This window comes from Dendrobium catenatum, unplaced genomic scaffold (assembly GCF_001605985.2).
Source record: "Dendrobium catenatum unplaced genomic scaffold, ASM160598v2 fragScaff_scaffold_1021, whole genome shotgun sequence".
NCBI classification, from domain to species: domain Eukaryota; kingdom Viridiplantae; phylum Streptophyta; class Magnoliopsida; order Asparagales; family Orchidaceae; genus Dendrobium; species Dendrobium catenatum.
This window is the reverse complement of record NW_021319483.1, coordinates 1,357,674-1,371,262: the sequence shown is the minus strand read 5'-3', so window position 1 is coordinate 1,371,262 and position 13,589 is coordinate 1,357,674. Positions and strand designations below refer to the sequence as shown.

The 13,589-nt window shown below is 38.7% G+C and overlaps 1 protein-coding gene across 1 annotated transcript; it reads right to left on the bottom strand.

Annotated features, from left to right (window-relative positions):
- Positions 1 to 2,685: 2,685 nt before the first annotated feature.
- LOC110111537 (phosphoglycerate mutase-like protein AT74) lies at positions 2,686 to 12,954 on the bottom strand. The gene is made up of 4 exons (XM_020843452.2): positions 12,390 to 12,954; positions 3,567 to 3,686; positions 3,186 to 3,399; positions 2,686 to 3,076 (listed from the first exon to the last, which is right to left on the bottom strand). The coding sequence occupies exons 1-4, from the start codon at positions 12,850 to 12,852 to the stop codon at positions 3,022 to 3,024; spliced, it is 852 nt and encodes a 283-aa protein (XP_020699111.1). The 5' UTR covers positions 12,853 to 12,954; the 3' UTR covers positions 2,686 to 3,021.
- Positions 12,955 to 13,589: the final 635 nt, after the last annotated feature.

The following is a 13,589-nucleotide window of genomic DNA, read 5'->3' as shown; positions in this document are numbered from 1 at the left end:
ACCCATCTGCCTTCCAAAATTTACCCCGGAACTTATTTCGTTAAAACTCTCTCGCTGGAATAGAAAAAGAAATCGCGCGGCAGGGAGGCCGGGGCTGAATTTTTGGAGCCCACATCTACAGATCCCCTGGCCTTTCTCCACCTTCCCAGTACCCATCATTACCCCATAACATCCGGTGTCTAAAAATTTCACTCTAGTTGGTTGATAACTTGAGTGAAAATGAAATTATGGGTAGCCCCACTATCAATCAGTACCACCACCTCCCTGTCCCCTATCTCCCCCTTCACCTTCAAGGTATAATTCGTAGTAAATCCTACCACAAAATTCAGGGAAACCTCTGTCAAATCGAGATGGAACTTCTCTTCTAACTCTGACTCTACCTCCCCTTCACTTCCCTCCTCAGTTTCCTCATCATTACAGACGGTGAGAACTTGAAGAATTCAGTCCATACACCTATGCCCTGTCGTATACTTCTCATCATATCGGAAACATAACCCCTTAGCGCTCTTCTTTTGCATATCCTTCTCCGTCAGCCTCTTGAAATTTTCCCACTACCCCCTCCTACTGGCTTCTCCCTGGTAGTCTCCCTTAATCCTCCTGTTGTTGGACCCTTGGGTGCTAAAAGGGTGGTGGTCATCCTCTAGTAGCCTCCTGAACTGCTGCTCCAGCTCCCCTCTCATGGTGCCTCTGATTCTCCACAAACTATGCCAACTCCATGGCCTCTCCCAAGTTATGGGGCCTCAGTACCTTTACTGTAGCTCTAATCTCTGATTTGAGCCATTTCAGAAAGTTCCCTTCCAAGGATGTCTCTGAGAATCACTCCACCCTGCTGGCCAGAAGCTCAAACTACTCTCGGTATTCTGCTATAGATCTGTCCTGCACTAGAGCAAAGTACTGCTCATAGAAGTCTCCTCCTTTATTAGTTTAGAAACATTCCAATAAACAATCCTTGAATTCTCTCCAACTCTAAATAGGTCTCATCTGGTCCCTCCACATGTACCAAGACAATGCCTTCCCTTTCAAACATAGGCCTGCGACAGTCAACTTCTCCTTCGTTAGCACATTGATGGCGAAATATCTTTTCATCTTATAAATCCACCCATGTGCATCCTCCCCTTCAACAAAAGGTATCTTCAGCTTCCTCACCTTCTGATCTCACACATTTCACCTTATTCCTCTATAATTTCCCCTCTCCATAGTGCTTGGGCCTCCCTATTTTCTTCAAAATCAGCACCACTTCTCCGGTATTCCCCTTCTTTTCTTTCCCACCAGCACCCCTAGAGTCTCCCCCCCCCCCATAACCATTCCTTCCTCCATACCTCCCACCTTGTTCCTCCATGATTTCCACTTCATCGTCCCTCCTATGACAATCAAAATTTGTCGTTTTCACCACTAATTCTTTCGCCTCCGATGCCACCGTTTGTATTTGATTCTTCAATAACTTCTTCATCATCGCATGGAGATCAGAAACCTTGTCTTCCACGGATGATATTTGATCTTCCATCGTAGCTTTTATTTGGCTCATCTCTCCTTCCAATCTTTCCTCCAACGCGTCTACCTTCTTGGCAACCATCAAAAAATCTGATTTTTACTCAAGAAATCAGCAAGGGTCCCTTCTTCCAAATGAAATTTTGCAGCTGAAATTTTAGAAAATCAACCCCTGATGGTCCCAAGACTTGCTTTGATACCAATTTAATAGGAAATACGTGAGTTCCCAAGTAACCCTAATGGGAAATACTTGACTTTGCTAGCAAACCTAACAATAATTGGTGAAAACAGTGAGAAAACCTCAAGATCTCCAATGAAAACAATCCAAAAATAATAGATTGTATTATAGGAATCAAACCAAAAGCAAGAACAAGCTAGATACAATTGATCCGCTCAATCTCTAAACGATGAATGTAGAGCCCAAAAACACAAAGAGAACTCTAAGAAAAACAATAAGCAGCATAACCCTAACCCTCACAACTCCTTCCATTTAATACAATAATTCCCCCAACTCAATTTCTAATTCAAAATTTCCTCTCATGCCTTAACTGCCCCTTTCTTTCTCTAATTAGCCCTTAGTAGGTCCCCCCTTGGATTGATGGCACCATTTGAAAGGAAGGAAATGGCATTAGTCCGCCTCCTGTAAACCTGAAATGGCCCTTGGGCCGACTGAGCCAGTTCAGGTTGAACCGGGCTAACATTTCCTTCTTTCTATCTTGAGGACAAGATGACTTCTTGGGAGGAGAGTATTGATGTTGGGCCCATAAACTTTTCAGCAGATCAAGAACCTTTCAGCTCTCCTGTGGGGACCAAGAACTCTATTATCACCTATAAGAGAAGAGACTTTGGGGGGGAGCTCTTTGGGAAAGATGTAAGGAGCATTTATTAAGAGATTTGGGCTGATTTGAATTCAAAATAAGGAAGTAGGAAGGTTTATATTAAGGTTAATAGGGTTTTATTTTATCATTTTATGGGTGTCCGCTATAGTTTTCTTTGGAGTTGTTCCTAGCAGCGTCTAGGATTTGTGGAGAGCCGATCTACCTCTCGAATAGCAGATCAACTTTTATCTTGATTTGTTGTCCTGAAATAAACATCTTGTGTTTTATCTTATTCTTGCTATTTTTATTGTGTGGAGGACAAATTCCTATCAAGCATTTTCTTATTTGAAAACATTAAAAGGTAATATATGTGTATGTTGACAAACAATGTATTAGCATATATAACAATCCAATATTCAGTCATTTACATAATTTTCCCCGCAGAATGTAGTATCCGTTTTCTTAAGAAAATTTCTATCCCAAATAAGCACTCAAGAATTAGAAGATACTACACATTTTTAAATCTTCCGTCTTACAGTGGAAACAAATTGGAAGCAAGGGGTAGAGATAGGAGCTACAACTTGTTTTTTTCCTTTTGGCTGAATTAGCTTATAGAATGACTCGGATTTCTCAACTTCCAACAATTCTAGAAATAAATTAGTACATCGTCAACCTTAAACGTCTTGAACTTTGGCTATAAGCACTGTTCATCATTTCAACAGCCCAGTAGATTATGCATGATCACATACAAGAACAAAAAAGGAAGCACCCTTCAAACAACAGATAGAAAGAGAAAACAAAGTCAGAATAGAAAAGTAAATGGAAATGTAGTAGAAGACACAGCATCAGTTTAAGAAATATGAAGTATAAGAAAAGCACCTCCCTCCAAAACCGGTCTGCATAACTAACAATCCACCATTGTCAAAATTGTTGAGACCTTCAAACTGCTCTACTGTCCACTTATACCATCTCATCAAAAAAACTCTTAATGTCAAGCCATGCGAAACAATCACTATGTTCATGTTCGGATTCTGTTGACCAGGTGGCTGGAAACGTCCGAAGTCAATATCAGCCTTAAGTGTCTCCCTAAAGCCTGTAGCAGTAATACTGCATAAATATAAAGCTATAACGCTTAGAGAAAAATGGTCAGCGAATCCATACAAAGTTTTGGTTAAGACTTTATATTTACCTTAACTAAAACTTAATATTGCTTTCGAAAAATGGTCAGAAAACATAGAACAGATGTTATGCTTAATGTACCTGTAATGCGATCATATACATCAGCTGCTGACTCTCCATTAGGAAACCGGTAAAAAAAACGGCCATAGCGTAGTCGAATTTCTTTCTCAACTCGCATCTTCTCCCTGTCCTGAAAATTCCCTTCGTACATTACACATATATTAAGATTGGCATAAATACTCCGAAAGATTCTGAAGTGTCTGATTTTGTTGTAATCAAGTGTAAGAATTAAAACAAAAATATGAACGATGATAAATTAAGAATACTGCACCACATTATAAGACAAAAAAATGCATTAGAAAAATATAAATTTAAATGAAATGGATCAATTGATAACTTCAAGACAGGTAAATCAGAATAATATAGCCCAAACAATGTAGATTGTCATTAGAGTCTATGAAGTTCGGATTAAGAAAAACTAATAATGACATTGCGGAAAAGCCAAAAAGAACTCATAGGCAGATGATAAGAGTCAAGTTTTTCAGACCGCAAGTTTCACATATGAAGTCAAGTAGGACAACTAAATAGACTCTAAAGTCTAGGGGATGGTGTTTGTGTTTAGCTACAAATGTATTCACATGGTTTGGATATCATATGTGATACTCAAAGTTTTGAAAAGATAAAAACAAATTATCAAAAAATTTTATACCCATTTTGCATACCTCACAAAAATAATTAAAATTATTTTGATAAATTTTATATATATATATATATATATATATACGCACACAAACGCAAATCAAAGTAAATTAGTATATAAATTTTGATTTAATAGATAAATTATTTCCCTAAAGTCATTTAATTTTACTATTCATTTCATTAATTGCACTACTCTTGCAAATATTGTCCTGTAGCTTCCAATAGGAATTCCACTTAGCTAAACGTGTGCATTGGTTGATGAAGCAATGATCGGCAGGATGGATTTAACTTGGATTCGAATAATAAGATGATAATTTATATGTATATAAAGCTTAAACATTATTTTCCACATTTTCCTCTGATTGTACATTCCGTAGCTCTCTAGCCAAGAAAATCAAGACCCCGAGAGAAGGCCGATGCAAGGAAAGATGGCAGGTGAAATAAGAAAAAGAAAAATAAGGTTTTTTGTGAATTACTTCATGAAATTGATTTTGAATCAAAGTAGTGGGCTTTGCTGCTTATTTGGAAATCTTTCCAAGTCTAAATTAGTCTTATTTTGGAAGGCTTCGATGACTTATTATGTAATTGATTAGGGAGTTAGATTATTTTTCTGATTAAGTTAATTTGATTGGAAATTTGATTGATGCATTAACAATTTCACTAATTTAAAACCCACGGATCAACAATCTCGAGGCCTCATCACCCTAACTGCTGCTCGAACCTCCGGTTTAAGCCCCTTCATAAAGTTGTCATCTAGGCACTGTCTCTGAGAGCCGGTCTAGTCTGCTGGCCAGATACTCGAACCTATCACGATAATTTGTCACGGTCCCCTCATGTGTTAAGGCAAAGAATTGCTCATACAAATCTCCCCCCATACCGATTCGGAAATGTTCAAGTAAACAATCTTTGAACTCCCTCCAGCTTCGAATGGGTTGCCTCATGTCTCATCATTCATACCATGCTAGTGCCTTACCTTTCAAACACAGTCCTGCCGCAATCATCTTCTCTTCCTCTGTCAACTCGTTGATAGCAAAGTAATGCTCCACTTTGTAGATTCAGTCATAGCCGCTCTCTCCCTCAAAGATGGGCATCTTTAACTTTCTCACCTTCGAATCACCCCCTTTTCCTCTGAATTATCCATAAGCTCCCATTTCAAAAAGAGGAAGTGCTCCCTAATCGTCACGATCTTTCCTCCGGTGATCATACCCAAACCCTTCATCACATTCCCCTCTTCTTCTTTCAAAATCAGCACCTCGGTGGTAGAAATCTTCCCTTCTCCCCATAAAATCAGCACCCCTCCTTTCATAGCTCATACTTATCTCCTCCCTAGAAAGTGATTCTAGAGGAGGCATTCCATCATCTCCCTAAAGTAATTCCACTTCGAATTCCCCTTCACCCTACACGGATGAATTTCCTCCTCTCCCATGGCCGACGGTGGTTTCCTTAGCTTCCGATGTCGCCGGATTTTTTTTGTCTTCAAACATCTTCTTCATCATGTCTTCCAAGGCGGCGAACCTTTCATTCATCTTTTTATGGATGGATGCAAACTGCTTCTGAAAATCAAAGGTTTTCTCCTCGAAATCTGATTTTAGTTGTCCAAGTTCTCCCTCCAAGGCTTCAACCTTCCTTCCAACCATGGACAACCCTTGGATCGACACACTCTGGTACCAATTTGATAGAAAACAGCTACCCAAGTGCAGGATATTGCTGAATTTCAAATAAATTCAGCAAGTTTGGTGCAGGAAATTCAGATTAATTAGAGAAAATAGCAAGCAAGAGTCTCCAATTCAATAAAAGAACAAGAAAAACAGCAAACAATACAAGTTTCTTCAATTCGAGAGGAAGAAACAACCCTTCAAATATCTAGCCAAGAGACTAGAGCCCAAGCACACCAAGGAGATCCCAAATTCAAATTCAAATTCAAGATGAAAATCCTAACCCTCACAAAAGAAACTAATTAAAGCAAAGAGGACAAATACAAAATCCCTAAACAGCCCCTAATTCAAATTTTTCCTCCCAAAGCAAAGTTTAATTGAGTTGTGGGCCCCCTCCCCATCCGGCCCCCTCTCTCTCTTCCCTTTGATTCCGCCCCCTCCTCTTGTAGCAAAGAAACAGTTCAGGTTGGACTAGTTCAGCTAGCCCAAGGGCCATCCTAATAGCTAGTTTTCAGCCAAAAACAAAAAGAAGAGGCACAGCAAACTAACTGTTGTTTATTGAAGGAAAATACAAAGGGTTGTTGTTCTAATCCAAGAATGAGGAATCCAAAATAAATAGCATTCGTGTTGTTTTCAACATAAAAGAAAAGAACTGAGAGGGGATGTTACCTACAGCAAGAAACAATGTTCAGGGTACATTTAATAGATTGATAGATCAATAAGAAACAACGACAACGACAAGCCTTTATCCCACTATGTGGGGTCAGCTACATGAATTTTTTTTTCTCCATTTGTTTTTTTAAGAATCAAATTCTCATTTAAATTTAATAAAGAAAGGTCATTTCAAATATTTTCTAACCAAATCTTCTTAGGTCAACATCTATCTTTTTTAACATAAACCAAATCTAATACATCTACTCTGCTGACGGGGACATCAATAAGAAAACTTTAAAAAATTTCATTAACACCTTTTAGAATCTCTTTTAGTATAATTCCAAGTTTATGTCATAGCATTAAGTGATTGGCTACAGATCAAACAGTGAAAGTTGCAATTAAAGAAAGAAAGTCAGAATCAGGTGAGAATTATTGTAGGCTCATATTTAGGATTTTTTTAGCTATATGAGAGAGAGGAGGCTCAGATTCGAGATAGTGGAATACAAAGCAATCATTAGAAGTGAATTTGAATAGAAACTTGATGAGTTGGTTAAGTTTTGGCAAGGTTTGCTAGAAAGAGAGGAAGAGGTTCAGTTGAGCTTCTAAGGCAATTCAGAGTTAGGGATATAATATGAAAGAGAATATCGGTGATCGGTAGAAGAGAACAACATGAGTGAGGTATGGTAGAGAAAGCAAAACATAATAAATCAACATAAACTATGAAATTGGATTATTTTAATTAAGAAAAGCCTAAAATGGATCCCCACCTGTGGGCTCCAAAAATTCGGCCCCGGCCTCCACTAGCTATTCTTATTATTCGGTGAGGGAGTTTTAACGGAATAAGTTCCGGGGTAAATTTTGGAAGGCAGATGGGTTTGTAGATAAGACACTACCCAGAGATTTCGCCCTCATTTTGCGAGGACTTTATAATCTGAGTTCTGGTTTCCTATAAGCGCAAGCCCCTATAGTTAATTACCCCTCCCGATAACGAGAGAGAACTTTCGATTAAGGCTAGTCATCAATCAGATACGTATAATATACGTGTTATCTGGCATATAGTAGTAGCAACGGCTTTGGATTTGGGAATTTGGAATGTTTGGATGTTTGGAAATTTGCGTTAAAAGAGTTTGATATTTAAAATTGAAAATTTCACCATATTTCACTTAAAGCGGATGGTGGGGGAATGGATGATGGACCCGATCAAGATCCCATGGTTCCGTTGTCCCGGGCCATCGTGGTCCCTGGTCTACTTAGTCAGAGGAGGTAGTCGACCCAACCTTGTCAGAAGGATCCTTGTCGGCAGCCATGGGTTGCTTCGTCCAAGGGGACCTTGTAGACCTAGGGTGAATGTTTGTCTAAGGGGGCAAATTTGAATCCACCTAAACTTACAGAGGGCTTTGTGCCCTATCGATCATATCCATTTGATTCATATCTCAAGGATTTGATGTCAATAAGGAACATATTGGCTCTGGACATAACCGCTATCTGTGGTGCCATTTGGAGGCAAAATCACTCGGTCCAGAGGGCCCCGAGTCATAACCGTTTACCTGCAGTGCCATTTGGCGGCGAAACTGCCGGTTAGAAAACTCGTACCACATCCTTACTGGCAGGAGTTTGTTTGAGAATGGATCCTAGTGATATTTTCGACTAGGCATTTGGCTCTTTGTGAGCAGGAGTAAATTTTAGATTTGTCCACCTCAGCAAACTATTGCGGAGGGTGAATGAATTTTGATATAAGTGCTTTGATGAATTTATTTCAATTTTAAATATTATTTAGATTTTTTTTGGATTTTTGTGGAATTTGGGATGGCATTTAAAAATATTTGTAAACCCATCCGTTTGAGATAAACATTCAACACGGACATCATCGGGGCATTTTGGGGTCATTTCTCTTTTGTTGATTGAACACTGTCAACTCAGCCGAGCAGTTGACCGAGGATCGGGTTTCATAGGCTTTATGCCCTTGATAGTGGATTCTTAGTATTATAGGCCTCGAAGGACGAATATGAATGTATTAAAACAAATACACTGGTCGCCATGACCGTGTAACTATTTGAAAGTTCGAACCCTGTCGACTCCTATTAATCCGTATAGAAGGATCGGGTTCGAACTAGAATTCACTTATTGACCCGCGCAGCATCCCTAGACGTCACGTGTGTACAAATAGAACGCTCGCCGGGGCCCATGCGGGCGTTTGGGGGCATTTTATAATTGAACCCTGTCAACTCCTTTTATCTACTTAGAAGGATCGGGTTCAAATTTAATAACCCACGCAGCATCCCTAGACGTCACGTGTGTACCAATAACACGCTCGCCGGGGCCCATGCGGGTGTTTAGGAATTTCATTGATTTGACATACCCCTTTATGTACTGTGTGTATACAAGCTGTGGTGCACTTGCAGAAGTATTTTGAAAGTATTTGTAGACGACTTCTGTCCGCTTGTATGAATGTTGCGGATCCGGTGGCATGGCGTAGCAGCTTTTGAATAGACTTGTTCGCTGCTTCCTATAGTTAAATTGTCATGTACTACATACATGATTTTTGCAGGTGGATCGTAGTGCACTAACGAATCTCCTAATTTTGTTCATAGATGCTTGTATTTATTGTAGTTGTTTGGCTCATGTAGTACATCCGTCATTGTTGTGAGTGGACAGGTAGATGTATTCCTTCACATACTGAAATTGACTTCAGGATACTGCATTTACTGAAGTCTTTCTTCATCTATCCATGTTGCACGTACATCTGTCTTTATAGAGATCTTGTATATGTTGCAGATCTTTTGTTGTCACTAAAAGAGACCATAGTGTATGGGTAGAGCTCTTATCGATTCATATTTGCAAATAAGTTGTGTTATCTATTAAGAACATCACATCATGTCATAGGATTTGATTTTATCCATATTTCCTTTTAAGTACAACATTAAGTTCTGGCTTGAGTCCAAGCCCAAGTATAGTCATTTGTTCTATTGTCCAAGCTCATGTCCAAATCAAGGTCCCCTGTGGTCTTGTAGAGTCCAAGTTCAAGTTCAAAGTGAAATCAATCAAGTTCAGTTCAAGCTTCATTGTCTTTGTCATTCAGTTATCAAGTTCAGTTCAAATCAAGTCTAAATAAAGTCCCCTGGAGTCTGAGTCCGAGTTCAAGTTCAGCTTTGGTCCACATTCAAGTTTACTTTCGTTTGTTCATGTGACAAGTCCTTTGTAGCCTCTTGAGTTCAGTCAAATTCAAGTCTTATGATTCAAATTTATTTGGGTTCAAGTTTATTTAAGTAGATTAATTGAATCAAGTCCACAAGTCCCATTCTTCTCCAAGTCCTTGTCTGTATTTCAGACAAAAATTCAGCAGCCTCCTGGCGTCTCCCCCGTTTAGGGGAAAAAAACCAAGAGGCCGCCTACCCGCCACGTCAACAAAGTCATGCACGGTTGGTGTTGGTGAGACACCGCGGCGATTTTTTTTTTTTTTCTCCCACCACGGCAATAAAGGCATGCATGGGGTTTTTAAAAAGCATTTTTGAAAAGCAAATTTTTTATTTCACCCTGCTCGGAGGTACTTATGAGCGACCCAACCTCGCCGTAGGTGCTGCACCGGGGTCCCATCCCACCACGCGCACCAAAGGCGTGCTTGGGGTGATTTTCCGGTTCGCCACGAACATTAAAGTAGAGTTTTGAGTTTAGAAAGATTCGTACCTTCGCGGGGTTGTCGGTGTTGGCACGTGGATCGAGGGGTCACTCGCCTACCTCGTCTTAGTTGTTGCACCGGGGTCCTATCCCACCACACGCTCCAAAGGTGTGCTTGGGGCGGTTTTCTGGTCCGACACGAACGCCGAGGTAAGAGAGTAGAGGGGAGCATTTGCATTTCAATTATAATTAATTATAACTTAATTATATTAATTATAATTAACCATACTTAATCATAGTTAATAACAATCAATTAAAATTAATTAACAATTAATTAATTATAATAAATAATCAATTATAATTAATAATGATTATAATTGATTAAATAATTATAATTAATAATCAATCATTAATTATTAATTAATTAAGATTAATTCTTTAATTACAATTATAGTTAATTAATAAGTAATTGAAATTAATTATAATCAAATAGATAATTATAATTAATCATTAATCATTAATTAATTATACTGAATTTATTAACTATAATTAATTATAAATTTTAATTATAATTAATTATAATATAATAATAGTAATAAAATAACAAAAATCCCTCTCTCTCTCTCACTCTCGGGCTCGGCAGAGTCACGGGATTTGGCCGAGAAGCAGGTGAGAGGGAGAACGTTACCTTCACGGCCAAGCGAGCTCCTGTGGCTGCCTCCGAACAAAATGTCGTAACTTCCGATCGGAACAGGAAGGAAGGAGGCAGAGTCGGCTGGAGCAAGGAGGTTTCGGCTTGGTGAGAAGGTCCCCTTCTCCTACATGTATGAAGGTAATTTAATCCTTTTACTATACAAGATTGATCTCAAATGGTCACCCAAGTCGAGTAAAAATTGATGGGAAATGAGATATAGAATTAAACGTAATTCAAGCCCCAGGCAATCAAAATCAATCCCAATTTAGTTGAGAGACTATTTTGGAGAAATGTTATACTCTAAAACTACTTTGGACCGATGCAAAAACTCCAGAGACTAATTTGGGCATTTTTCAATTTTAATTCAACAAAATAATTATTGAGTTTAAGGACACATTTATAGCCAATCAAAAATCCATTAAACCTCTAATTACTTTTAATATTAATCCAAGTGATTTGAAATGAAAAATAAACCATAATAAAATATTAAAATATTCCTAAAACAACCTAATTTTAATAAAGTTTCATAATTTATTGATCCTTTGATCAAATCATACTTAAAGAATAATTGGATGGCCGGGTTGGACTTGATTGTAATTTTAATGATGATGTTTGAGATACCGCTTGATGGTTGCCATCACTTCTTCCTCCCTATTTGTGATTCCCATTCATGATCCACTTCACGGTTGCTTTCTCGAACAATCTTCTTATTTTGATACCCTGACAAATATCTATGATATTCCCTTCATAATAAGAAATTTTTTCAATGCCTATTTTTATAGGAGTCAATTACTGTGATAAAGCTCTTTCTCTCACTTTAACTGTCATGATAATTACTGTTTAGTATAGTTTCAAAGATCCCACAAGCAATGCAATAGCTATTCTGAGGCGATTTATAAACCCTAGTGATCTACTCGAATATGTTTTTTGAAAGAAAACTTCAAATCTTTTACATTGATTATATTTGTACCAATAACCAATACTTTTTCAAGGAATCAATAAGCCCCTGCAGACATGTTTCTTTCAGTAGTGGGCGGGGGTTTATGGCAGATCACTGCTTTTGATTTATGCTACAATAATATAAGTGGGCATTCATATTTAGAAATAGCTTTTTCTATTTCGTAGAGAGCCATAGAGACACTAAAGAAGCACATCCCCATAATGTCGATCAGTCCAGCTGTGGCATGAAGTTAATCTTTTCTATACTTAGGTTAATCGTCTGCTAATTTTTAGTTTTATCATAATATGCATGTCTCGAGTGTATCATATGGTTTGCTGTACTGTCTTCGTGTTGCTTTGACTGGAGCTTTATACGGAGATATTTCTGGCTTCTTGTTTGAGATCTGGATGTGTGTTGAATTTATTAAATATTATCCTGGCCTAATTAAGAGGAACAGGTAACCCAAAAATTAGGAATTTTTAATGAGGCTCTAGCTTGTATTGTTTTCAGCATTTTGCTCAGTAATTAAATAGGTAAAGTACAAATTGCAATCAAAACATCTTGAAGATATGATATATATCCCAACATTGCCCTTTCTAGATTACACAACAATCAAATTACACGGACCAGAAAAAGAAACTTCATACCGAAATCTTGCTCGCGGAGGCGAGGCTCCTCCCTGATGCCAACGATGTTGGAGCGGTCGAAGGCCTTACCAATGCCGCGGAGCGTCTCGAGGGTCCGGAGATAGGGCGAAACGTAGAAGTATACCTTCCAGTCTTTCACGTTACCGGATGAAGCGATATCATGGATTTGACGCCCGCAGTCTAGCGCTTGGCTCCAGCCCTTGGCCGTGAGGCCGATCCGCGGGTCGGGGACCCGAGTGTAGACGCTCTCATCGATATTGCCTTCGCTCTCCCCATGTCTTACCAGGATAATTCGCCGGGGTCGCGGAGGCGACGAGGACTGAAGAGCTTTCTCAGGGAAGTGAGCTAGGCCGGGGAAAACGACGGCGGCGTTGGCGGCGACGGTTGCGGAAGATGCAGTGGGATAATGGTTGTTACCGATAGTGCTGTCGCAGCAGCGGAAGGAGGACGTAAGAGCGGCCATTGAAGCTAACTTGATTTAGGGATGACGAGTGAGAGGACGAAGATGAAAACAGTGAATTTGGAGGGAAGGCTACCGTATCGGTGGAAGCGGTTATTCGGGCTAGAAGCCGGCTAAAAATCTTCCGGAAGTTGGCTTTACAAGGCCTTGGGCTTCTTGATTATGGGCCTCATGGGGCTTGTTAATCGGCTTGGACAATAACATTTTTATTCAGCTAGTATTTTTTAAAAATAAATTTTAACAAAAGAAAATCGTTTTTACAATTAAATCTATTAAGATATGTGGGTAAAAAATAAATATGTTTTTGAGTTTTAAAAGATATCTATATTTATAATACTAACATCATCCTAATAATGAGATTCCTTATAACAACTTAACATCCACCTTTGGGTTAAAGTGAATGATTAGTTGGTTTTTTATATTGTCAACAACATATCAACTCTAAATTTGTCTTGTTATTACATTAATTGTAGAGTTAAATCTATTCTGCTTAATTTGAATTACAATTTTTCCACCATTTTTAAAGCGGCGAACTCTTGTACCATCAATTTGGCTAATTTTGGCTCCACCAGAAATAAAGTTATTTCTTTTAATCATATGAATGTTCCTAAGTTTATCAAATGCTATATTATTTTGGTTCCATGGAGTTTTCCTTATATCTGCTGGTTTGGTTTTCTTCTGCTATTTAGGTCTAGCTTTCTATAGTTCTCTTGCCCTGCTTTTCATTTCTTGTTGTTCCA

What these genes read in the sequence shown, in the direction of transcription:
- LOC110111537 (XM_020843452.2), bottom strand. Translation starts at nt 12,852, where the DNA reads ATGGCCGCTCTTACGTCCTCCTTCCGCTGCTGCGACAGCACTATCGGT. An exon ending in CCTCCGCGAGCAAGATTTCG is followed by an intron (nt 3,687 to 12,389) that starts GTATGAAGTTTC and finishes TAATGTACGAAG; the next exon opens with GGAATTTTCAGGACAGGGAG. An exon ending in TGTATATGATCGCATTACAG is followed by an intron (nt 3,400 to 3,566) that starts GTACATTAAGCA and finishes TTACTGCTACAG; the next exon opens with GCTTTAGGGAGACACTTAAG.